This window comes from Mus musculus, chromosome 16, assembly GCF_000001635.26.
Source record: "Mus musculus strain C57BL/6J chromosome 16, GRCm38.p6 C57BL/6J".
NCBI lineage: Eukaryota > Metazoa > Chordata > Mammalia > Rodentia > Muridae > Mus > Mus musculus.
In genome coordinates this window covers 46,102,580-46,130,397 of record NC_000082.6, presented here as the reverse complement: position 1 = coordinate 46,130,397, position 27,818 = coordinate 46,102,580, and the positions used below count along the sequence as shown (strand labels likewise).

Below are 27,818 nucleotides of genomic sequence, written 5' to 3'. Positions count from 1 at the left end.
CCAAATAGACTAGTCTTGAAAAAAAATTAAAAGATACAAGGCAAAAAGAGCAAGAACATATAAAGGCATACTTAGTAGCATTACTTTGACTTTTCAATGGAGACTCTAAAAACCAGAAAGGCTGGACAGATGTTCTTAAGTCTCTAAGAGACCACAGATGACAGCTCAGATTACTATACTCTGCAAATTTTTCAGTAATAACAGATAGAAACATTTAGTTACTTCATGATAAAGCATCATTTAAACAATATATATCTATAACTATAGCCCCAGAGTTAGAAGAAAATTTTCAACCTAATGAGGTTGACCACACCCATTAAAAACACAGGAAATAAACAATCTCACAGCAGTGAAATCAAAAGAAAAGGGGCACATACCCACCACCACAGCACCAACTCCACCAATAACAAAATAACAGCAAACAGCAATCATTGTTGATCGATATCTCTCAATATCAATAGTATCAGTTCTCCAATAAAAAGACAACTCTGTACTGAATGAAAAATGGGTCAAGATAGAAATAAAGAAGTTAATGACTTTATAGAATTCAATGAAAATGAATACAAATTATACCCAAATTTATGGGATACAATGAAGGCTGTGCTAAGAGGAAAAGTTATAACATGAAATGCTTAAACAAACAAAAAAATGGAGAAATCTCATACTAGCAAGTTAACAACACACCTGAAAACTTTATAGCAAAGAGAAGTAATCACACCCAAATGGAGTATATGGTAAGAAATAATCAAATAGACACTGAAATCAATAAAATAGAAACAAAGAGAACAATACAAAGAATCAACTACATAAAGAGTGGGTTCTTTCAGAAAATCAACAAGATAGACAAACTCTCATCAACACTAAATTAAAGGTGGAGACAGATTCTTCAAATCAGCAAAGTCAGAAACAAAAAGGGGAACATAACAATAGACAGACGCAAAGGAAATCCAGAGAATTACAAGGATAGACTTTAAAAACCTGTAGTCCACCAAATTAGAAAATATAAAACAAATAGATAATTTTCTTGATAGATAACACTTATCAAAGTTAAATCAAGATCAGATAAACAATTTACATAGACCTGTAATTCCTGGTAAAATAAGAACCAATCATTAAGAGTCTCCTAACAATATAACAACAGCTCAAGGACAGATTGTTTTCCCTCAGAATTCTACCAGACTTTCAAAGAAGAGTTAACACCAACACTCCTCAAATGATTCTACAAACTGGAAACAGAAAGAACATTGCCCAATTCATTTTTATGAGCCCTCAGTTAAACAGATGCTTGAAACACATAAAGATTCAACAAAAAATTACAGAACAAATTCCGTTATGAACATAAATGCAAAAGTTTTCAATAAAATAGTTGAAAATCAAATCTAAAAACACATCAAAAATATCATCCACCATGATCAAGTAGGGTTCCTCACATAGATGCAGGGAGGTTCAATAATTGAAAAATCAGTAATCCATCATACAAACAAACCGAAAGAAATAAAATGACATGATTATCTCATTATATACAGAAAAGGCCTTTGACAAAATCCAGCACCCTTTCATGATAAAAGTACTGGAGAGATTAGTGATACAAGGGACATACCTAAACATAACAAAGGTAATTTACAGCAAACCAATAGCCAACATGAAATTAAATGGAGAAGAGTTCAAAGAATTCCACTGTATTAGGCATAAGACAAGGCTGTCTATTTCATATCTACTCAATATACTACTTAAAGGTTTAGCTAAAACAGTAAGAAAATGGACAAAAGGACAAAAAATTGGAAAGGAACACATCAAAGTATTGTTATTTGCAGATGATATGTTAGTATACATAAATGACTCTTTAAAAATCCACCAAAAAAAAATCTTACAGCTAATAATGACTTTCAGCAAAGTGCATGGATTCAAAATTAACTCAAAAAATCAGTAGCACTCCAATATGCAAATGACAAATATACTGCAAGAGAAATCAGGGAAATAATGCCTTTCACAATAGCCTCAAACAGTATAAAATATCTTAGAATAACTGTAGCCAAGCAAGTGAAAAAAACAAAAACATCTGATAAAAACTTTGAGTCTTTGAAGAAGGAAATTGACGAAGATATCAAAAGAAGAAAAGATCTCTTATACCCATGGATCCATAGGATTAACATAGTACAGATGACCACACTACTAAAAACTATCTACAGATTCAATGCAATCCCCATAATAATTCTAACCCAATTCTTTATAGAGCTCAAAAGGACAATTCACAAATTCATATGGAACAACAATAACAACAAAAAAACAAGAGTAGATAAAACAATCCTGAACAATAAACAACAACAATAACTGCTGGAAGTATCACTATCCCTGATTTCAAGTTGTACTACAGAGCTATAGTAATAAAGGTTGCATGATATTGGCATAAATATAGACATGTCAAACAAGGGAATGAAATTGAAGACCAAGGCATAAATTTAAACACATATTGACACCTGACTTTTGACAAAGAAGCCAGAAACACACACTGGAAATAAAAAACATCTTCAACAAATGGTGCTGGTCTAACTGGATATCTGCATGTAGAAGATTGCAAATACATCAATATTTATCACCATGAACAAAATTCAAGTCCAATCGATCAAAGATCTCAACATAAAACCAGATACACTGAACCTGACAGAAGAGAAGGTGAGGAATAGTCTTGAACACATTAGCACAGGAGTCAACTTTCTGAACAGAACACAGAAAACAGGGGCACCAAGAATAAAATTAATTAATGGGTTCTCATAAAACTGAAAAGCTCCTGTAAGGCAAAGGACATCATCAATCAAAGCATCAGTCTACAGAATGGAAAAATATATTTACCAAGTCCATATCTGGTACAGGACTAATATGCAAAATATATATAAAACTCAAGAAACTAGGTATCAAAGAAGTGGGAGAGGGTGGGTAGGGGAGCAGGGTGGACGGAGGGTATAGGGGACTTTCAGGATAGCATTTGAAATGTAAATGAAGACAATATCTAATAAAAAATTGAAAAGAAAAAAAAAAGAAACTAGGTATCAAAACCACAAACAATTCAATGAAAAATGGGGTAAGATCTAAACAGAATTCTCAACAGAGGAATCTCAAATGGCTGAGAAACACTTAAAGCAATGTTCAATATTCTTAGCTGTCGGGGAAATGAAAATCAAAACTATTTTGAGATTCTAAAGCTATGTTCAGATTTATGCCTATCGGATATCTATGATTACTAACACAAGTGAAGCTAATGCTTTCAAAGATGTGGAGCAAGGGAAACATCCCTCCATTGCTTGCATACTTGTATAGACACTGTGGAAATCATATTTCCATTGAGTGTGTATTTGTATAGACACTGTGGAAATCAATACATCGGTTTCTCAGAAAACTGGGAATCAATCTAACTCAAGGTTCAGATATACCACTCTTGTGTGTATACTGAAAGGATGCTTCATTCTGCCACAAAAAAATTCTTGCTAAATCATATTTATTCTCTAGTCATAATAGCCATGAACTGAAAATATTTACACAATGGAGTATTACTCAGCTGTTAAAAATATTACATCATGAAATTTACAGGCAAATGGATACAACTAAAATTTCTTTAGGGGCAATGCATGGATTTCCCTGGGAAGGAGAAATGGGACAGGTTTTGTGGTAGACTGGACCAGCTGGGGACAGGAGTAAGAGCATAGAATGGAGGTACAGAATACAGAGAAAGACAGCTAGAATTAGGAACATATGGTTGCTGGTTTGGAAATCTAGTACAGTGAAAACTTCCTGGGACCTATGAGGGTGATCCTAATGAGGACTCCTAGTAATGGGTAAAATGGGAGAAGTAACTCGCCATCTCTTATAGCAAGGCAAGTCTTCCAGTGGCAGGTCTGGGTTGCATTTCGTTGACTTGTTGGCCAAGGGGGCCCATGGGAATCCCCAAACAATCCAGGCTGATAATAAAATAAAGGTCTCCTCTCTACAAACTGGCATTGGGGTCCCACTGGCAAACACAACATCCATACATCTCATTGACTGTGGGGGAGTCAAGCTGATAACTACCTTCAGCCCTACTGTCTAGTCTATTTAGTGTAGGAATATACTCTGTAAGTAAGAGAAAGAGAGATTTGTAAATTAACTTAGCCACAAAACCTTTGACCTATGATCTATCCTGCCTGAAAAAAATATGCTAGGGCAATGGTGGCACAGAACATGTGGGAGTGGCCAACCAATGTCTGGTTTGACTTAAGGACTACTCTACATGAAGGAATGCATACCCATCACTACCTGGGTAACCAAGAACCAGAGACCATATAGCACAGAGACCTAAGAAAAACCCCAGGCACTACTAGTCAAATAAAAAAGTATCAGTAAAATGATAATGAATCCTAATTATATTCTGTTATACTGGTAGATCAGTGCTTTATCTAGTAATCATCAGTGAGTCTCCCTCCAGCAGATGGGAGAAGATTCAGAGACATACAGCCAGCTATGTTGTGGAGAAAGAGTTTAAATGGGAGGTCTTCATCAAATCCCTCCCCTCAGAACTCAGGAAATCCTGTGGAAGGTGGAAAGATTGTAAAAGCCAGAGGGGATGGAGGACACCAGGAGAACATGGCCTTCTGAATCAACTGATCAAGGTGCATGTGAGTTCAGAGACTGAAGCCACAAGTACAGGGCCTATACAAGTCTGCACCAGGTCCTCTGCATATATATTATAGCGATTGGCTTAGTGTTTTTATGGGACTTCTTACTGTGAGAAAAAGTGGGTCACTGACTCTTCTGCCTGCTCTTGAGACTCCTTTCCTCTTTTGGGTGTCCATGTCCAACATCAATATAATAGTTTTTACTTCATCTTATTATAATTTATTTTGTCATGTTTGGTTGCTGTATCTTGGAAGTCTATTCTTTTCTAAGGAGTGGCAGAAAGGGAGTGGCCGTAGAGGAGTGGGAGGATGGGAGGAACTGGGAGAAGTGGGGGAAGAGGAACTAGAATCAGGAGGATAATTTTATATATATGTGTGTGTGTGTGTGTGTGTGTGTGTGTGTGTGTGTGTAGATACAATATACATACGCATATATATGTATGTATAATCTGCATATATTTGTATAATTATATAAATGCATATTGATAAAATATATAATAAAACTATAATTGTATGAGAAAAGGATATATTTTTAATAAAAGTGAAAAATAAAATTTTTAAGTGTACTACAAAAAATTCAGTTGAGTAAAAAAAAAAAAAGGTCTCCCTGCTTTTCTTTTTTACACAGAAGAGCATATTTAGACAAAATATCTTGGAATTTATTTCAAAGTGACTGAATGTAAAATGTCCAGTACATAAACAATTAATGTCTAAATAGATTCAAATGTTTGCTATATGGTTCAATTAATCCACATTTTATACACTATTGTATCATATAACCCACAAATATGTATGATTTTAAAAATTAATAATTTTAAATAATTAATTTAATAATTGAGAATTTTATGAAAAAAGAAACTGTACTATCAGGAGGATGATTTTATATATATGGATGGGGTGAAGGCCGTGAGTATATGTAGGGGCAGAGGAGGATTAAAACAATAGCTTCTGTCCTTCTCTAGCACAGAAGGACAGCTACTGTAGATAGCAATTAACTGGATATTTCCAAATGCCCAGCACAGATTTTGGATGTTTCAAATATAAGATATATGGTTGGGATAGACATGTGCATACCCTTACCTAGTAACTGTAAATTGTGCATATGTGCTAAAATGTCACACTGTGTGCTACTAACATGGAACTATGTGCTGATTGAAAATAAAAACATACTTAAAATTATACTAATATGATCAGAGTTTTGCTTAATTTCTTACTATTACTACTTAATAGCTGCTAGCCATCTTCTGTTACTTTTTTTTTAAATCACTTCTAGTTTGCAAAGCTTTTAACATTCTCTTTTTGTGGTTAATTTCTTACAGTGAAGGGTAGGGCTTCCTTTTCTTCTCTTCCATAATTTCAGAAGAGTGGGTCTCCAACAGGTCTGCCTCTGAGATAGCTAGATTATGATTGGCTTATTTAAGTAAGGGCTTATCTTAGATCAGGGTCCCTGGAGAACCAGCTATTCTGGTTTGAATGGAAACTACACCCCACCGACTCATGTATTTGAACACGTTGTCCCCTAATAAGTGCTGCTACCTAGGAAGATTATGGAAATCCTGAGGGGGGTGGAGCTTCATGGAGGAAGTGTGTCACTCAGGGTGGGTCTTGAGTGTTTAGAGCATGGTACCACTTCCTGTTCATTCGGCTTCCTGAACATAGATGCAATAGACAGGCAAGTCTCCTGGCCTGCCACCATGTCTTTCCTGTAATGTGTGTGTTTTCCCTCCCACAGAACTGTAAACCTAAACAAATCCTTTCTCCTTTAAGTTGCTTGTGTCACGTGCTTTTACCATGACAAGAAGAGTAGAACAAACTTAGCCTCCTGTTTGGGAAATTCACTGAGGACTGCTCTCAGGAACAATACTTTCAAGTGAATGAGGGAAGCAAGATGGAGCACAAAGAGATCTTGTTCTGTATTAAAAGTGCTACAGAGCCTTACTGTAGCATCATTCAGGAGTGTGGTAGACACTTTGTAGTTTCCATAAGCAAGGCAAGTACCCAAACTATTGTGTTTTGTCTGTTACCATTCACTTTCTAACTGTGGGGTGTTTTCAGGGGGAAAGCATTAACTTGGGAAGGCAGTTTTCTGTAGAGAAAGAGAATTCTTGGAGCAGAACTGTGAGCCACATGATTTGCTAAAATGAAGGATCAGTCTGAATTTTAGAACTCCTCTTCATGATCTTATTTCAACATTGTGGACACTGTGAAGTGAGAATTGTTTTAATGGTTGGGGCATTGCCTTAGAGTCTTACTGAAAATTATTTATACAGGACCCGTTTCAGACTCATGACTCTTCTGAGTATTGTGGATAGAGCAATCAGGGTGACTTATCATGTATACTGTATCTCTCCTTTCTTGGTAAAGGCCATGCTGCCCTTACACCGTGAACAGCACTGCCCACCAGCAGGCACTTTCCTACAGCTCCAAGAATAAAGAAATTCTAAACAGGTCTTCTGCCTCCGTTTTTAAAAAATCAGAATAATTGATTATGTTCTTTGACAATTTTATACATGCAAACAATATACTCTGATCACTTTCTCTCCCCTTCTTTTATAGTCTTCCAATTCCTAACAACCCCCTCCATACCTGTCCTTTTCCTAGATTCTTGACTTTGGTTTTGTTCTGTGACCCACAGTTTAACCAAGACCATCGTTGTGACTGATTGGACCTATCTATTGGTGCTCAGTGAGGTCACCAGTGGGCACACAACAGAATGCAATGACTCTCCATCTCTCTTAATCTCTCAGTAGCAAATACTTCAGCATTGAGGATTGGGGTTCCTTGAGTTCCTCCTCTACCCAAGTTCGACTATTGCAGAACCCATTCTTATACAAACTCAATGCACTCTCCCTTTTTATCTTTCGTTCACTCACCTTGCCCATGGACATCTGGATCATCTTTTCAATGTTTCTTTATGATAAAACAATATCACATTATGCAAATTCTAGAAAAACAAACAAACACAAGACAACAAAACCAGACCTATGTTAATTTCCAAGTGAAGAAGAGAAGCCATGCTTTCTAGTCTGGACTCGAAAGTTCTCTGTATTACAAACTTGCTTCTCTGTAGCTTTGTTTCTCATCCAGCAACTGCCTCAAACAGTTTACACACACACACACACACACACACACACACACACACACACACACACACACATATACACACACACAGTGTCTGCCTTGAACTTTAGGGCTCCCAAGTGTTGGTATCTCCTACTTCCTCTGCTGGAATAACTCATTCAACAGTCTCTTCCAGGATGACTTCTGTAGCATAAGGCCAAACTCAGATTCCATACTTGAGAGGATCCTGGCCACTCCCTCCCTAGGCCTCTCCCCCTTTTCTCCTGCATGTCCTTTGTCTCTCAAGGGAGAGTTATTTATTACCTGGGTGTAACTTTAGCTTGGTTTGTTTCATTTTGTGACACAGGAGGATTCTCTTTCCTGAGAATAATGTCAAGCAGAATGTCAGGTTTCTGGAGAAGAAAGCCCATGATTTTTCCATTATATTTAAAATGACCTAGAGATGTATGTCTTTAGTGATCCCTGAAAGGTCACAATAAATATTTTTTAATTAACCGAATCCTTGAGTGCTGTGTTTTCAAGCACACTGGGAACTGCTCACAAAGCCTAACACTTCAAGTAATTTATGTGAGTAGGTAAAAAAAAAAAAAAATCTAGTTATATTTGAATTGATCACTGTAGAACCACAAAAAAAGGGGGGGGGGGTTTACCTCCTGCTCACCTTTCCACTTCTCAAAGCATCTTCTTCGAATTGAGTAATTTGCATAGACTGTTTAAAAACGTTGTCCAAACACAGTCCTGGCTTGCTTCTCTAGCAGAAATGAATGTGTGTGTGTTCTAGCTCCCCTTTGTAAATAATCGCATTTGTCTCAGAAGTTCAAGAAGTTCAAGGTTGCTCTTCACATTGTGAAACTGACAGCTTCTGTTTCATATGCAGCAGGCTGGAATATCAGGCAGAAGAAAGGCTGTGCGGTTTGGGATTTGGTGAGCAGAGAGGATAACAGGAAAGATTGATATGGCTTCATAGAAGAGTTATTTTTAAGTACAGAGAATGCCTATCCCCCTGCTGAAAGGGCCTTTAGAAAATATTACCAAGACAGAAAAGCTGTGGGGGCCATTCCCACCACCTGGGATAGCCATTCTGGTCTGCAGGCTGTTGCTGCCACCTGCTGCAAGCAGGCAGCCATGGAGGGGCTGTCACTTGGGTCTTGCCACTTCAGAATAACAGATGCATTCAACGTGTGTGGCACAGCCATCTGAGAAGTGTCTTCTCTAAGAGTCTAGATGGATCCCAAGGGAAAATTAGTAAAAATCTGATGGGTTCAGGCCACAGAAATTCCTAGGTATTAGAATCATGAACCATGAATCAAATAAATAGCTAAGACAGATTGGACCAACCGACACCCAAGTGCCTCTAATAAACCACCTTAGCAAAAGGCAGGGATTCTGTGAACAGTGAACCTCTAGTTCTGAAAAATCACACTCTCTCGTCTTAATGAGGCATTCTCCTGCTCTCTTTTTAAAAGTTTCCTCATTTTAATGCAGTAAGAGTCTAAGTACTCCAAGTAAGAATTCAGTAAATTGGGGTTTTTATTGCAGTTTTACAACAGGTGTAGTAAGAGGTGACAAAGTTCCTCTCCAAGTATATAATCTGTCTTCGTCTAATAGGGACACCAAGTCACAGATCAGAGTCTTTCTAACACATCTCCTGGAAGGCTTTATTAAGTCCCATCACTGACTTAACAGAATTCCCAGCTGCGATGAAGAAAGATGCCCTGAGCAGTTACATCACTTCCTGTCCTCCCTTCAAGGATCTGAATTGCTAACCCTCCCTGGAAAAGTCATCAGGACCACCTGACTTAACATACCCACCGACACTCTGTGTAGTTTAGTTCTTTATGGTTTTTGGATTAGCCAGATAAAGCTCTTAGACCTTCATTTAAAACGCCTCCTAGCTGTGACAGTGAGCAATTTCCCCATTTGGTCTCCAAACTGGTAAGGACAAAGGGTAGGAAAGACCCCCTAACTTCTCCCCTCCACAGAAATGTGGATTTACCTACAAGGAACTAGACAATAAATTCAGTTGGATAGCTGACATTACTCCCAGTTATTCTTCAGGGTTTATTAAAATCAAATATGTTAACCATTGTTCTTTCACCCTGGGGCTATTCAGGAAAGAAAATATATCTTATGATTGGACTGAAAAGCTATTACAAGAGGCAGCAAGCTCGTGTTTGCTAAAGGACTTTGTGCTCTTGAAAGGAAATGTATAAAAAGCACAAGGGGACTTCTCTGCACAGTTTCCTTTGTTTCGATTTTAGAAGCAGCTTGACTGACAAAGAAACTGAAGGAGAGAATCTTGGGATATGGAAGCGTCTTTTAAAGGTGAGACAGGCGCAAGGTTTCAGAGAACAGTTTCCACATTGTTCTTGTGAAGGTTATACTTAGCCCTGAACCACACTACTTTCCTGTCTGCATTTCATTTCCTGGGGACTTGCCAAGCGATCAACAGCCCCAACCCTGTGGTAGAGTTGAGGTTTTTGAGCACGAATAGGGTGGCTAGCGTTTGCTTAGCTAGAAACAGCAATCGCCTCCTGTGATCATTACAGAAATGCTGGCGTGAGCTCTTCGGGAGACAATGGGGAGAAAATGGACATATTGTGTTGTTTACACCATCATCCAGATACAGTTTTTCAGGGGTAAGACTTCCGCTCACGCTGGTCTTTTCAGATGGCTGCTTAGGGACCCTTTGCTCCTTTGAAATGCTTCAAGACTGCTGCAGGAGTCGATCACTGAAGGACAAGCTGTTGCTAAGGTTGTCAGTTAGCTGCTTAAGTGGCAGCTACGGGAAAGATGCTAGAGTCGATACAGGATTCCTAATGAGCACAAAACCTAAGGAGGAAACAAACAGCGCCATTGCTCTTGTCTCTCTTTACCATTTCTCCTCTTCAAAGAGTCTTGAATTATGGGAAAATTGTGTGTCTTGGAGAGGAAATGTTCCTGGATCATTATAAAGACAACGGCAGAAAACTAAGACACCCTATAATCATGTCCGTGGTCAGAAAGCCTTGCTCAGCTTTTAATCCTCTCTCAGGCATTTCTTTTCAAATTAACAAACAAGTGTCTCTCCTCCCTAATACTAATGTCATTAGTGGTTGGATTTATGTTAAGCCTAACTCAGTTACATACAAGGAGTACCTTGCAAAGCCAAGGGGAGCCCTTTATGACCATGGGAAATGAAACCTAAAAGGTCCATTTCAAAATGGAAGGAGGAAAGCTTAGTTCTGAACCCCGCAATACAAGATTCGTGCTGAAAACCCGAGCTATGCATGGCAATGAAGATCGCTAGAGTTTCTGAATCAAAGACACGTTGGAACTGGTGATCCAGATAGGCTCGGATGCATGTTATTGAAGGGTCACTCCTGGGGAGTTACATTCAGATGTATAACCTCTGTCTACACAAACTCTGTGCATCCACAAACGTATAATAATTCCTATCCATCAAGTGTCTTTGTTTCTTCTTAGCAGCTTGCTGTCTTTTTATCTATTCCCTTGTGAGCTCTGGGGGACTTGTCCCAGTAATGTATTACTTCTGTGATGGTAAATTTGAAAAGGGCATCTGAAGCATTTCTGAAGACATATCAAAGGCCCAGTGCTGAACAAATTTTGAGTGGTCTGTACCATGCAGTCAGGTTGCCGATGGGAGAAAGAACCTTTCATATCTAGCGTTTCATGAGCTGGTTAGAGATGATACCCTAGGGAACATTTACCTGAGGCACCTGCTCCTTTCTCCTTGGGAGATGTAACTACATGGAGATGAAGGTCCCTTCATCCTCAGAGAGAATGTCAAGTTTCTTATTCTACTCAGCCAGACTGAATGTAGGAAGCAGTTTGGAGTTGCGAAGTTAATGCTAAAGGAAAACTACAGATGTGACTGATTGTGAAGAGAATTCATCTTCTCTTAAGGGAGTCCATCTCTGAATGCTCTACTTCATTTCTCACTGCTTTTCTTTCCTTTTTGATAAGGGAGCCTAATAATATTATCTTATGAAGCATGAAGATTTAAAAGATAGCACGTATAAAAGCCTCTTATAAACACATAATATTTTAAAATAAAAGCCCACTTTATTATAACAGACTTGCAAATAAAGTTTGAAAAGAAAACTATTATACTTAGACTAGTTATTATATATGTAGATGCAGAAAGGTCAACAGTAAGCATGTGTATTAACGACTTCATGCTAAGTTTGCTGGGGCACTTCTGTCTTTAAACAGACTTAAGTTATGAGGCTGAAGAGGGAATTCAGCAATTAAGAGCACTTGCTGCACTTGTAGAGATTGGTTCCAGTGCCCACATCTGGCAATTCATATCCAGCTGTAATTCCAGTTCATGATGGATCTGTGGGCATTTGCATTCATATTCACAAACAGACAGATACTCGTACATATAGGTAAAAACATAATAAAATATCAGTCTTCAAAGATACTTAATTTTATTCACCATCAGTGACCCTCAGTTACTTTTTGGACAGACCAACAAACAGAAATAGGCATGTGTCAACAATTTCTTCTACTTATCTTAAACACACACACACACACACACACACACACACACACACACACAGTGTGCAACCTATAGGGGCACCCCAGGGGAATAACGCAAACTAATTATTCACATCTTTCCTTTCCAGGAGTGTGGGAAGAGCTATTCAATGTTGGAGATGACGTGTATGCTCTACCTGGTTCTGACATCAACTTGACCTGCCAAACAAAGGAGAAAAACTTCTTGGTACAGATGCAGTGGTCCAAGGTCACAGATAAGAATGACATGATTGCTCTTTATCATCCCCAATATGGCCTCTACTGTGGGCAGGAGCATGCCTGTGAGTCACAAGTGGCTGCCACAGAAACTGAGAAGGGTGTAACAAATTGGACTCTGTACTTAAGGAATATCTCTTCTGCCCTGGGTGGAAAGTATGAGTGCATCTTTACTCTGTATCCAGAAGGCATCAAGACTACAGTCTACAACCTCATTGTGGAACCCTGTGAGTATAAACTTCCCACGGAACGATTTCTCTGCTTTCATGAACCTTTCATTCATTTAGTGAATACACGAAGACAGCAGACACTGTCTACATTTGGTATTGAACACACAAAGACCTAGCAGAAAGAAACACTGTCTAATAAGGGAAGTAGCACTGATCAAATAATGATACAGGTAAATGTGAAGTTGTAACAGTGGTAAGCGTTAATAACAAGAACTACGATAGTTGAGAGCATAGCAGAGTCCAGGGAAATGGTCACTGAGAAACACCTAAATTGAAGAATGAGGAGTGAATAGTCACTACTGCAATTTAGAAGAAGTGGGCCATTGTGAGTGAGCTAGAAATGGGGTGGGGACAGCCATGGGAAATGCTTTGCAAAGTTTAAGAAAATGGGAATATGTGAGTACAGTAGAGGCACAGCGAAGGCGAGATCATGCCAGACTTTGTTGGTTATGTTCAAAGCTATGACTTCTACATAAGAATCATAAAAAGAAATGCAATTTTTTTCAACAAGAAGTTAAGATGACATTTGTAGTTTGTGTTCATGTTATAAAGAGATGACCCTGGCTTCAGTTGGAGAATGTCCTTACAGTGGACAAGGAAAAGATGATGGGAAAAGATTAGAAGATCAACTTTGGCTGTCCAGATGAAATGAAATGGCAGTCTGGTATATGAAAGGGAACATATACATTTTACATACTGAGTATAGACTACACATGACTTGATCATAGAGTGGATGTAGGACAAGGACACTGAGTGAAGAAGGAAGACACTCAGAAGGCAACACTGGACTTCTGCTGTGCACACCTGCACAGTGGTGCCAGCAGCTGGGTACAAGATGAAGGAAGTAGAGTGACTTTTTGAGTGAATTTACAAAAGTGAGTTTGGATATTTGCTAAGAGCAGGTAAATGGGCCATAGAAGCTCCTGAACATTCAGGAGCATTCAGACTTTTCAGGTTTCAAGGGCCTGCACTCATGATGGAATCCCGAATTTAAGCTCAATGCCCATTCTGCCTAGAAATGAAGTTGACTTGGACCCTGTCATGTAAGTTCTCTGAACCTGTTTTGGAAATTATCCTGATAACATCTGGTCTACATGACCCAGTTCTAAGGTAAAATGATTTCTATTCCTATTAATGGAGACAGAGGACAATAAAAAAACAGCAAATGGAAAGTACATTGGAAATTGAATGTTTGAAACTCAGAGGAGAAATAGCCTGGTAATGTGATTTAAAAAAATAATAAACAAAAACTAGCTCCGGAAAGGCTTGCTGCAGGAGACGTGGGGCTGCCCTGATACACAACAGGTATGGATTTCTCAACTCCTCTCCACATCTAACTCTTGCTGCTCTAAGACAACGATGTTCAGATAATCTCAAAGTGAGGTCCGATTGCACCAAATGGAGCAAAAGACAACTTCAGATCAGTTGACAATGGCATAGGTGGTTAAAATAAAGTAAGACCTTTTTAAAGCTACACTTAGCTACGGGGACTTTGAATTCAGGTCATCAGCAGTGAACTGGATGTGTCACTTACTACAGACATCACTGAGTCCCACTAAGTAATCATTTCAGGTTTCTACGCTTTGGTTCCTCACATAACAAATGTATATGATCGTAGTCCCTCCTCGATGGGTACCCTTATCTTGGTAATTAAATAAGGTAATCTGTGATTTTTCACACTTACTACACTTTCTATTAAAAGGTATGAGATTGGCTATAGAACTGTCTTAGCCTTTAAAAGCACTTGTTTTTCTTGCAGAGGACCTAAGTTCAATTCCCAGCATCCACATGATGGCTTACAGCCAGCTATAACTCCAGTTTTGGAGGACCTGATGCTTTCTTCTGGCCTGCTCAGGCACCAGGCACACATATGTATGTGTAGGCCAACATTCATATGCATAAAATAATAAATAAATATTTAATATAAGGTAGGAGTTTTGCAAATGATTGGTATTAGTAGTAGTGGTGGTAGCAGTAGTAGTGGAGGAGGAGTAGTAATAGTAATACAAGGAGTAACTTTATTTTTCAATTCTTATTAAATTTAAATTTTTTCTTTGTAGAGTCGTCTAATTTGGATCCTCATTGGATTCGTGAGGTATTGTCAGACATGAACACAAATATATCTTGACTTTGGATTTAGACATAGTTTTGGTATATTGTGTCAACCCCAATAGATTATGCTATCACAACTCTGAGGATCTGATCAATACTCCATTGAGAAATAGCCATATGATTGTATCTGCCATCCCTGTACTTAAAAGACTACCACCATCCATCATTTAGACATCTGGGGTCTATGCTATAAAAATGATAATATACTATGGTTCCAATGAAGGCAAGAATGGAAAAGAGATATTATTCAGAAGTGAGTGACACTGACTTTAATAAAAGAGAGAGCAATACAAGGTGCTTACGTTTGTATCCACTAAAACTGTAAATAGGTGGAGAATCAGAGCCACATTTATGTTTTCTGTGGTTGGAAAATTTCCAGTCTTTTTCCTGAGCTTATGTTGTTGATGCTCCAGATCAGATGGGAAACAACAGTGTTAAGACAGAGATTTACTCCTGAGTATCCAGTACAAACAGATCACAATTTATTAAAAAAATAAAAACAGAGAAGAGAAGAAACAAAACAGGTACAAAAACTGGGACTTAAAGTAGAACTGAGGAGTTACTAGAAGAGTAGAGAAAGTGTCTGTTTTCTGACATTGTGAACAAGTCCCCACCCAATGGCATGTTATCTTTCCACTGCACCCATTGTATCAAGTTCTCTGTTGAGCTTCTGCAAGACATTCGTGTTTCTAAGCCAGATGAGTAAGTGAGCCACACATATGAAGTGTAAAAAACATTTGAAGAATGTGAACAAGTGTTAACTCAAGTGATTCAGGAGAGACTAGGAGACTTGGAGATGGCGAGGTTCATCACCTCTTCCTATTTCCTTTCTCTTGTCATCAGAGTCGTTCTTCCTGGTCATTTACAAAGCCAGAAGTATCTAAATCCTGTTCTTGTGTCCCCTGAGGGCTCAACGAAGAAAGACAGCTAGCTGATCCCTTTTCATAATATTTTGTCCCTGTGTATCTTAGTGTGTGCAGAAGCTGTGGATATAAATGGAAATATGATGAATAATTAATTTGGTATTTGCTTTATTTTCATTTCAATTTAATATGTTTCTCCATGAATCAGGAGTCTTCGGGTTATTTGAAGAAACATAGCTCCCTGAGTGAGTCCTTGGTTTATAATAATCTACATTTCAGAAATTTGAGTGCTACTTGGTCTATAGTTCTTCAGATAGTACTTTTTAACCTATGGGGGAAGATGTAGTTGTTACAGTGAATTATAAGAGTACAGCATAGTTTGATGGTTTCCCAAATTGCCATCAAAACCCAGAGGTTGTTAATGTTACCAGAAGCAAGGGTGGTAGAGAAAAAGGTAGATAAAGACAGAGCACTAATACACTCAGTAGAAGGTGGGTTTGTATTGTAGCTCAGTGACACAGTGTCTGCCCAGCCTGGGGGAGGCACTGAGTTCCATCACTAGCATCACAAGGAAAAGCAGAGTGATGATAGCAATGCATAGAAACTTTCTAATCTTGGAAACATAACGATGAACAATTGTAGTTGCTTGCACAGATCAAACTGGTCAACATTCCAGCATGCGTGGGGAAAGCCAGGCAAGCTCCTACTCTTGCTGATACTGACAGTTGACAGCATCTATTGGAGGAATAGTCAGTTTTCTTTAAGATACTGGGCCTTGGTACATAGATTATGCATAAGTGAATGGTCTCACACCTATATGTAAATATGAACAGCACAAATTGGGCCCTTGGTTAGAAAAATAATTTAGAAGAGGGCACAAATGTGAGAAAGAAAGTGGGAGGTTGATAAGGGAGGTGCAGGGAATGAAAATAATTAAGACACTATATTGTATGTGTCCATAAAATTCACAAAAACTTTTATTTAAATCTTAACAAATATTGTTATATTAAAATTAACAAATCATTAATAAAATACTATAAAAAAGTAAATGAACACAGTTTCAGAACTGTGAAGAGAGAAGGATACAAAAAGGTAGAAATGTGGGCAGGCATTAAATAATGGCAGCATATGAAAACTTGCTAGTCAAGAAATACACCACTATGATTCTAACTTTATCACCATTTTTCTTTTAAAATATAAAAATGTCAATAAAAGAAGAAAATTCATTATTAATAAGCTACATGTGGCTAAGTTCTCTGTAAATTAATTTGTCATTTAACCTGAATAGTGACTTTCATCAATGTCTTGTGTGCAGTCTTTGTCCAGCACATAATTTATAAGAGATATTGCTGAATACAAGGGACTCTGGGTTAGATGTGGCAATGAGGGATGCAGACAAGGTGACCTGCCTGCCCTGCAGCATCGCCATGCCCAGTAGAAGGAACAGATATCAATTAAGTGTTAAACAGCAACAGTGAGGAGTTCTGGTGCAGGGAGAAAGTAGGCCCAGGTCAGTGAAGCCTAGAAAGAATGTCCTGGGGAATTCAGGAAAGGTTTCCTAGAGCCCTCCCATCCTTTGGAGCAGTTATTAACTAAGAGATGGAAGACCAAGAAATTGTCATTAGCAAACAGGCTATGTGCAGGCTCTGTGGTTCAGGAAATGCATCAACCCTGGGATTCTAAAAAGAATTATGACTAGAGCAAAAAGAATTCAGTTAAGGCCACTGAAAGCAAGATTAGTGTGGTCAAGAGCCATAGAAACTAGTCAAGGTGGTTTTCTTTAACACTTTTCATTTTGCATTTCAAAAATGGGGTGCTTTTTGTTTGTGTTTTGTTTGCTTTAACTAAGTTCTAGGGAATGAATTGAGGAAAAGCAGAAAGGATAGTGTAAGAAAGTGATATAATATCAGAAATGGAAAGAAGATATTATGGTAATTCTGAGTATAATGGCAAAGAGATTGATGTAGAGCAATATCTAGACAGGAGCCATGTTTAAGTAGGCCATCCATAATATCTGGTGGTATATCACATATATGGCAATTGAAATTCAAAGCATGTTACTTTGATTTTCAGAATATATTACTCACTTGCCGTGTTAGGGGACACTGTAATCTGACCAGATGGTTCAGAGATCATTCAAGTTCTACATCATATGTTTGACTTAGGCAGGAAAGTTGAGAATAACGACATGTACACAGCTGGCTATGTTGCCCCTCAGCTAGCACAGAAACCTAAGTAAAGATACCATGTTAGTACATTTTCTGAGCATAGGGTACAACTAAATTTCTAGGTGTGAAAGAGGTAGTCTAGGTAGAGAAATCAAATGAGAAAAGACATGTAGTTAGTGCTTCAACTCAGAGGACAGAGACATGAGTGGAGTGATATGACTCCACAGGACATCTAAGAGTAGATTAAAAAGCCAAACAAGAGTGAGAAGAGAGAACCAGGTCAGAGAAGCCTAGAAGGATAATTGCATAAAAGCAGCATCCATCCATCCTGACACTTCTGGGAAGGCCAGTGGTTATTGGATTGCATTTAGGAGCATGAAAGGTATTGACCAGTTAGTTCAAGCTTGTGTTGGTGGCATTATGGAACAGAAAAGAAACCGGATGGAAGAAAGAACAGGGAGTGGGAGACAGGGTTGTGGGGACAGCAAGTATTGATGCAGCTTCTAGCCACTGATCCATAGCAACAGAAAGACTGTGAATGTTTGAACGAAGCTTTGTGTTGGTTTGTAGTGCGGGTGGTTTTTAATAATTCAAGGCACCTTACTATACTCCAAAGCCAATGGGCAGGATATACTTAAAAAGAATTAACTATATCAGAGTTAGTAAGAAAATCAATTTTTCTGAGAAAACAGAAGGTCCTTAAATCCTTAATATATAGGAAAACTATTCAGAAATAGAGAATGCTTTTATAATGTTTGTAACAGCATACATTATGTTTCATTTTGACATTTTATACACGCATATAATATACTCTGATCATATTCACCCACAATGCCATCTCATGTCTCCCTCCCAATCTTCTAGTAGCCTTTTCTTCCCAACTAGCCTCCTTTATACTTTCATGTCTTAACAAAACTCTTTTAAAGGTATAATAGTTGGGAAGGGAAACAAGATGACTGCTTTTCAGTTCCAGGACTCCTGTTTTCCAGCAAATGTTGGCCAATATCTTAGTATTTTCTATTCCTCCAGGAACTCTAGAAGGTTGAATAAGATACACAGAGATGCATCCACCTAGACAATAGTCATGCAGTTCTGAATGTCAAAGAGAAACTAGCAAATAAAATAAGTAAAACATAGAAGCATAAAAAACAAAAAAACCTCATTCCCTATGGCTCACCAATAAAACAATCAAAAGGGACTCTTATCAGAAACACCAGAGGTCAGAAGACTTGTCCAAAATACTAAAATTAGCCACAGCTCACCAAGGAGTTCTATGTCTACTGAAAGTATCAATTCAATGTATAAGAACTGAAATAATCTACCATAAGCATATTTGTCCTCTTAAATGCTAGAGCTTGAGGATAACCTCCTTACATTACAGAGGCCAGGCACTGGGAATGGATTAAAGTCACTAGAGTTGGATTCCCATGCTAACAGCACTCATAGGACATGTAGGCTACAGTCCCCAGTGTTCTCTCCCCAAAAGACGTGCTTTCTCAGTCAGTCTAGAATATGTAGACACCTTACATCAGTCCTCAAGAATCCTGTTCCCAGGTAGTCTACACTAAATGATGTACTGGTCCTTAGCACCCCACCACAGGCTGGCCAGTGAAAATAAAATGTATTCTCTCATTGTTCTGGACATGGGAAAGCTAAAATCAAGTCCCAGTGTGTGGTAAAATCTTTCTCCATGACCAAGGGGGCAGGCAGGTGACAGAATGAAGCGCCAAAGGTGAGAAGCCTGAGCGTTGCTGTTGTTTTCATGGAGGCAATAGAAGTTTTACAAGAAAAGTATGCTTTTTAATTTCATGTCAATGCTCAGGGGTATGAAATAGCTATATTTAGCATTTTTGCCCAATTTTGCCCTTGTCTTTTATTTTCCTCATGGACCTCCTTTTTCCCTATAAGAAAAGCCAGTCTCTACTTTCTATTCATTTTCTAGACCTCTATTGTGTACCCACTAGACCTCTTGTAAGTATTCACATCCTTATAACAATTATTAGTGAATAATCAGCCCTAACTGTGAGCCTTTCTGTAGTCATGTTTTATTTTAAACAAATTTGCAAATTATGGTTTTTAGCATTTGTGACTATATATGTACATACCATATTATTTGAATATCTTATTTTAAAATTATTTATCTAAATATTTTTCTCCTTTGATTTGTAAAATTTCTCTCAGTGCATTAGCTCTTGTGCGCATACAGCTTCCGCTTTGTTCTAAATTTGTCTCATTCCCAGAGTGATTTTTGAAAATGATTTTCTGACTTACATCGCCTATCTCTCACGAGTCATCTTATCTTCAGTGAACTCATTTATCAGCCCTTCCCAATTTTCTACAGTTTATGTCGTCTTTTTTCTTTCAACTCATTTTGAGTAATGAGGTTGTAGCTTTTATTTGTGTGTAGACATGTTAGCACTCTGCTTTTGTTGTTACATTAATGGTATTTTATCCTCTGGCCTTTTTCTCACTGTAGTTTAACAGCTCATTCTACCGCAATCATTCTTCTACTGCTTGAGTGTGTTCTTATCCTTACCATGGAAGTCAGCCCAGCTAGCTCTTCTGTTGCCTTTGCTGTGTCCAGAGCCAGAGTCTGTTATCTTTGAGGAACCCCACCGTATGCTGCCGGGCTGTCGAGGTGGGCTTCCTTTCCTTCTGTCTCCCACTTTTATCTGGATGTCCTCTTTGATTTCTCACAGTGAATCCATCTCTCTTAATCTGAATTCTTCTCCTAAGGGTTTCCACACAGCGCTGAGGACATTCCACCGGGCCATCTGTCACAGCATGGGGGACCTAGTCTGTTTCCCAAGAAGAAACTGGCAATCTGGGGCCTGCATCTCCCTTCTCCGCCTCTGCTGTTGTTCTCAGATTAGCCAGCCTGTCTGTGCAGTGATCACCCTCAGGGGAGCAGATTTCTCTGTTCTAAAGCTCGTAGGAAACTTAGTCCATTTTCCTTTTTTCTTTTCGAACAGTTGCTATTACCTGGTCTGGTAGTTTAGTTATAGTTTAATGTTCTTGTAGATATTTTCTAGGTGATTTTAACTTACTTTCTCTGTCGTTCTCAGTTCTATTTTAGAAGGATGGAACCTCAAGATGGATGGACTGATTTGGGGTTAAAGCAGAAGAGTATGTCAAATTTTGAGTTGGGTTGTTAAATAATTTCGCTGTGAGTTTTCAGTGATGAGTAATTGCCCAGACTTCCCCTGGTTCAGTTTTGCCATTTAAACAAGGACTACAGTAGAATTCTGCCTCCTTACTTCATAGGTGTCTTGAAGATGGATGGATCTCTATTCTAAACTTTTTTTTTGTCTCTTTGATAAAATGTACTTTGTATGCCGAGATCCATGAATCTTCCACCCTGTGTTTTGTTCCAGATACACAAGATGAACACAACTATACAATAGAAATAGAGACAAATCGGACTCTGGAAATACCATGCTTTCAAAATACCTCCTCAGAAATTCCACCTAGGTTCACCTTTTCATGGTTGGTGGTAAGCGTTGCCCTTTTCAGTGAATAACTGTAATGATCTTTAAATATTAATGAGGTGAAATGAATAGCAAGTAATAATAGAGAAGAACTTGATGAGACCCAGGCATTATGCCAGGGGCTCAGGAAGGAAGTAAAGGGCACCAAGGTGTCTTCTAACTAGGCAAGCAGCGATGTATGCAGTGGGACTCTGAAATTAGCTCCTAGAGGTAGATTTCTATTTCAAATGATAAACCTGACCATGACTGCAGAGAGAACAAGGTGTGATGCTGCCCCAGTGAGGAACCACTTACAGCAGCCCCTGAGCACAGATGTTTGTTTTACAAATAACATTTATAGAGATATAGACCCCATTTCCCAGAACCTGCATTGCCACAATCCTGCATTGCTTTAATCAAGAAATGCAAAAACAATTCAATGCTTACAAAATACAAGAGGAGGAGTCTGGAAAGATAGCTCAGCCGTTGAGTGCTTACTGCTCTATCAGAGGGCACTAATAGGCACACAAGGAATCCAACTCAACCCCTGTCTTCTGACCCCCATAAGTGCCTACATACACATACGGAAACACACACACACACAAATATCTTGCTTAAAAACACATCTGTGTATGGGAGAAACAGGCTTCGGAGAGGCTCGTTACTATTCAACTCTCTTACTGAGGCAATGGCTACAAGAAAATAGAAACCATGACCTTTAGAAACCACTACAAGGAGCCAGAATAAGGACTTTTAAAAGTTTCATGTATTTATTTAATTGGGGGTTGTGTGAAGCCAGAGAACAACATTTAGGAGTCAGTTCTCTTCTTCCATCCTGTAGTCCCAGGGACAGATCTCAGGCCACCTATTTACCATCTTCATACTAAATGGGTGGTCACTACACTTGTGCTGTTTGGTTGGTTAATGAGAGCCAGCTCATTATGTGTCAGATATTAAATAACTTAGAAGTCTCCTTTATCTAGCAGTGTCCTTCAAGGAAACTTGGAAGGTGGTATAAACATTTTGTATTGATCCCGTACAGACATTTAGAACAAATGAGGGCCAGAGAGGACGTGAGCTACCTAGAGCAAGATGATAAGTCTAAACCATCAGCAGACCCTCAAGACAAACTGTCATTTTAAAGAACAGATTGTAATAATGACAAATTGGGAGATCCCATTGAAAGAATCCTTCCTACAAAGGGAATATCGTGTTGGCAATATGCTGTTTCCACTGTGCACTCTCCTTTTAAATGTCAAAATCTGTTTGCCTTGCTGACCTATAGCCTTGCCCTAACTACAAATGGCTCCAGAATTTACTAAGTCTGGTGTGAAAACATCTTATGTCCCTATATTAAGAAATAGAGGCTTCCCCAGGTCTTCATTGCTGAATGTCTTCAGAGGTGACACAGATTCTCACAAACAGGAAATAATGTGGCTTTAAGTAAAAGGGTAAGGAGGAGAAATGATGAAGATAAGCTCAGCCGGCAGGAACCTGCTGTGCTGAGCCCCGAAACTCTGTGGAGCTGCAATGAAAGGCCTCCTGCCCGGAGTGTTTCATTAAACCCTAAGAACGGTTCTGAAGACCAAAATGACCCAAGTCCCCAGAAAATAAAAGTCATGTTGTTGTGCATGTGAAATTCTAAAATCTAATTAACTCAGTTGGAAACCTCATGGGGGAAGTTATTATTAGGATTCTCAATATCATTGGAAAATGTACTTGCTATGTGTACATGGTCTCATGGTCAGCTGTGTAAAGTGGAGCAGATCATTCCCTTTAGGGAGTTATATTTCAGGACTGTACTACACTGAATTCAATAGGCATCGGACACAGTGAATCTAACATTCAGCAGCTGTCACAGGATAATTCAGTTACCTAAGAAAGCACAAGCATCTATGTGAACAGTGGAGTGATATATAAGAAATCAAGGACTATGTGGGTATAGTTGAGATATGGGTGGGTAGATAAATGGCAAATGCTAATTTTGCTACTTAATTCCTAGGACACATACCAGCATCAGGGAAATCCTTCAGGCTTATTCTGGGAGTTTCTAAATACATTCTAATATTCTGTTTTCATTACAAACTATCATCCTGTGATTTCCCACAGTATAAATTTTAATTCAATCCAATAAACAGATGTGACTCTGATTTGAGTGTTAGAACCCACAGGGATACAGACTATATTAGACATATTTTCTATCATGTCATGTGTTTTTAATAAAATGTAAAAAAGAATAGGAGTGTTCAGGGAAAACAATTTATCAGATAATTCCAGAAAAGCTTTTTGAAAAGTTATGTTGGATCACATAATAGAAGACAGTTTATAGCAAAAGACAGACACATGCTATAACAAGACCCTGGTAGTCATACATACAAACTAGTAGTATACAGTGGAAAATATCTTAGGGAAATATGTGATCCCACAGTCAATGAACTAAACAGAGATCCTTCACCACTGCTTATGAGCTTACAGTGGCTTGTGGTTGCCTGCATAAGACTTGTAGAAGACCAAGGAAGTCAGCATTCTGGCATGGAACAGGAGATGCTTAGAATCCTATACCCCTAACTGAAGAGCTTGGGACAGCTAAAAGCTTCTGTGTAAATGAGAAGTTGGTTCTCTTTAAGGATGTGACTTCTAGTAGCTTTACCTCCATCCAGGGATGGCCCCACACCTGGTAGTCCAGGAACAGCACAAATTGGATGCAATGGATTGTTTTTTAAAAAAACACAGAGGGGACACAAGGTTGGGGGTGTGAAGCGGTGAAGATGGGTCTGGGAGAATTTAGAGAGAAGAGTTGTGGTGAATATGATCAAAGTACTTGTTTGAAATCTTTGAAATCATAAAATATATTTTAAAATCAATAAAAACAGAAAGAGGACTGTCTAAATACTTATAAATATACCCATAGATTAAACAGCTTTTACTGCTCACGAGGGAAGCTTCTTTTTTGCCACGGAGACAGAACAACTAGCACCAATTATAAATGACTGTGAAGTGCCCAGTCACAAATGGGACATCTCTAACATACCAACTTCTCACAAGGCTCTGGGAGCATCATGGAATAAGGGCAGAAAGGCTGTTGTAAAAGTCAGAGGGGTAAAAAGACTTCTGTGAGGTAGTGACTTCTGCATATGATATGACAGGGCCATTGCACCTACAAAATCACAATAGCTGCAGGTGACTGCACAAGGCATCCGCAGGATCAAGCCAGTCAACATTCCGCATGGATGGGAAATGAATTAATGTGTCCCCACTCCCAAGTGAACAGTTATTGGCACTTGATGACTTCTGGGAGAGGGTTGATGGGTTTTCTTCCGGGATGCGGTCCCGATAGGTTGCCCACGCTCTAAAGGGCATTAAAGGACATCCCTAAGCCTATATATATAGTCAGCACTAGACTTCATGAGTTATAAAGAAGGAAAAGGAAGGAGACAGTAAAGCAGAAGGAGAAGGAGGAAGAAGGGAGAAGATGAAGAAGAACACGAATGAGAAGAAAGAATAAGAAGGAGAAGGAAAGAGAAGAAGGAGAAGCAGAAGAAGTAGAAGCAGCAGAAATAGAAGCAGAACAAGGCAGGAGGAAGAGAAAGAGGAAAAAAGAGGAAGGTGTGAGGGACAGGATGGATGGAGGGAGAGGAGACATTGCATCCGAGAGGTGGAAGAGGGGTACATAGAAGCAAAATACACCATTACATATATGAAATTCTCAAATAATATGTGTGATTGGATGTGATCAAAATACACAGTCTACATATATGAAATTCTCAAAGAATGAATAAAATGTTAAAAGAGCTTCAGATTTTTCTAGTTCAAATCATGAAGGGGGAACAGGACATTTAATATTGTTTGTTTCATCATAGTTTTCTTTAGTTTTTGCACTGTTTTATAATCAGGGAAGGAGCAATGGTTTCAGGTGCATATATGAAACCTTGTGATTTAGAAAACAACATCTTCCCTCTTACCCGGTGGCAGCTGATCGGCATTGTCCTGGGTCTTATCAAAATACAAAGGACCCGCAAAACAAGTATGGTACTGTATGCCTTTAGTCCCAGCATTTGGGAAGCAGAGGCAGGCAGATCTATTATAAGTTCAAGGTCAGCCAGACCGACCAAGCAAGTTTCAGGACAGACAGCCAGGACTACAAAGGGTTAACAGCTAGTGGTGGTTAGAGATACTCATCCTTGCTCCTGAAAATAAATGTAAGGAGTGTTGCAAGCAGCCTGCTTTGACAGTGCTGCCAGGTTTGACCGTGCTGGCAGGGTGGAGAGTGCGTGGAGAAAATGTGAAGATGTGAAGTACACTGGAGATAGAGAAGCAGGAAGCACTATGGTAAGCAATGACCATGAAAGAGCTCAGAGCACACTGCACCTGCCGGGTGTCTGCTCAATGCAGCCCGAGCTAACTCGGAGCTGGCTCCAAGCATCTGAAGCCAACCAGAGACAAGAAAGAACCACTAAACGTAACAGCACCAACGGCTCTCTGCAGAACTGGAAACCCTGATCCCACTACAAAAACCGACAGGCCTCAGCACTAACTGCAGACAAAGGAGTATGTAGCAACAATGTTCCGTGATTCAAAATGACCTATCTAGTCTCCACCAAATTTTGTTACCAGTTTGTACATAATTTAAATAAATAGTCACATCCCTTCTTGGAGCCTTGAATTTTTTTTTAACTTTTTTCTTGTGAAGTATTCATCTCAAACAGACTGCAAGCAGATAAAGCAAAGATAGCCCTCTACCTCTTGTAAGGTTTTACATAGGAAATTCACTAACAGCATGGGGTTTGAGAGAAACTGCTATGTTCAAGTCCTTACTGGCTGTGCAACTTAAGGGCTAAATTTAGGGTGAGATGTGGAAGGCCCTTATCCATGAAAGCCACATTCAGGAATGCAACACAAATCAGAAATTGTGGAGCACCACGCGCGGGAAATAAAGAGGTAGGAGACCCGTGTTCTACCAGAGCTCAGGTAGACTACTGCCGGACCCCACGGAGCGTCGGGCCTCATAGGCTGCACAACCCCGCTCCAGGTGGTAGGGTAGGCACAGTCTCGGCTTGGACTCCCACAGACCCGCTGGGTACTACGGGGAGCCGGTTTTGGCGTCCCTGGGCCATTGTCTATGTGACTGATAGTCACAGGATTATGGAGTTGAGGAGTTGATGTGGTGTCAGGCGCTTGTGTCTGGGAGCATAGGTTAAGGTTCCGTCCCTCGTAGATTTTTCTACTGGGTCTCCCCAGTAAGCCTCGCTCGACCAGAACACAGACTGCCTTTCACGGTCCAACAAGCAATCAATACAAATACTTTAATACAGCATTTTAAAAGAATATAAGGAAAGCGCATGGTGAACAGTATCAAACTTTTAAATAAAGTCCCACCTTTGGTTATTTGCTATGAGATCTCATTATATTTATATTACTGGAGGAATAGTATGTTCCAAGCAACCTGTGGTTCTTGAGTCTTCGAGGTAATCATGAATCTGGTCGTGGGTTAACAGAGGCGGGGTAAACAGAGCTGTGCATGGCTTTATAACTCTCATAGTCCGCTGTGTGTTACTGTCACAGGGCACCTGAGACTGGGGAGTTGATGAAGAACAGAGACTTATTTTTCTCACAATCCTGTAAGGCAAGAAATCCAAAAATCAAGGTGCATGGTTTAAGGGACTGGACCCTCTGCTTCAGAGACGGTTGTTTGCGTGCTGTTCTACAGATGACGACTACTATGGCCCTACATGACAGAAGACTGGAAGGGTGGAGGACAGGAAATCTACTCCCACAAACACCATTTTGTTTATATGCTTGTTTTGGGTGTGACCTTTTCTGTTTGGTTGCAGTTTTGGTAGTGTTGGCAGTGAGCTATGTTCTAGACCCTTCAAGGTCTCATTCTTGTGGGAAGAGATTTCATAGGCCAAGTGTCTCCATCTGGGCAGCACTTTCAACACTGTGACTCTGGGAAGAAGATTTAGAGGTACAGGAACAAAACCATATTAACCATAGCAATAACCCTCCAAACTTCCCATTTAGATGGGGACAACATAAATGTTCATAAAAACCACAGAGTGTTTGTGGGTACAACTAGGGAAGAGTGAACTTAGTGACCAGCTATTAAGTGTGTGGACTATATTGCTAGTTAGATTTATATAGCATATCAAAACATTTTAAAGGTTTATCAAGATGTAAACCCATAAAGTTTTTGAAGTACTTATTAACATTTTTAAAGGTAGATATTTTGTTCTCTGAAAAACAGAAAGAAAAAAAAAGTAGAAATAAAGGCTGTCTGTGTGTGGTCCCCTGCCAGTCTGCCTGCAGAGCAGGTCAACTGAGATTGTTTATACTCAATAGCAGTTGAAATATGCTGTATGTTGCAGGCCACCACAGGTGGGTCTGTATAACATAAGGCCCTATCAACCAGCATCCAGCCCTGATTTCTGTATAAAGTCTTTCTGGAATTTGTCCTAAATTTCTCATTATAGATATGCCCAAAGTTTTATATATT

The 27,818-nt window shown here is 39.1% G+C and overlaps 1 protein-coding gene across 2 annotated transcripts in view; it reads left to right on the top strand.

Annotated features, from left to right (window-relative positions):
* Positions 1–10,149: 10,149 nt before the first annotated feature.
* Positions 10,150–27,818, top strand: part of Cd96 (CD96 antigen) — an 84,597-nt gene continuing 66,928 nt past the window's right edge. Inside the window, exons 1-3 of one of the 2 annotated variants that reach the window (NM_032465.2) lie at positions 10,150–10,366; positions 12,359–12,712; positions 21,233–21,351. In NM_032465.2, the coding sequence (NP_115854.2) occupies positions 10,306–10,366; positions 12,359–12,712; positions 21,233–21,351 (534 nt within the window). In that variant the 5' untranslated portion in view covers positions 10,150–10,305. The remainder of the gene's footprint in view (positions 10,367–12,358; positions 12,713–21,232; positions 21,352–27,818) is intronic. The other variant, XM_017317168.2, reaches the window with a different exon arrangement.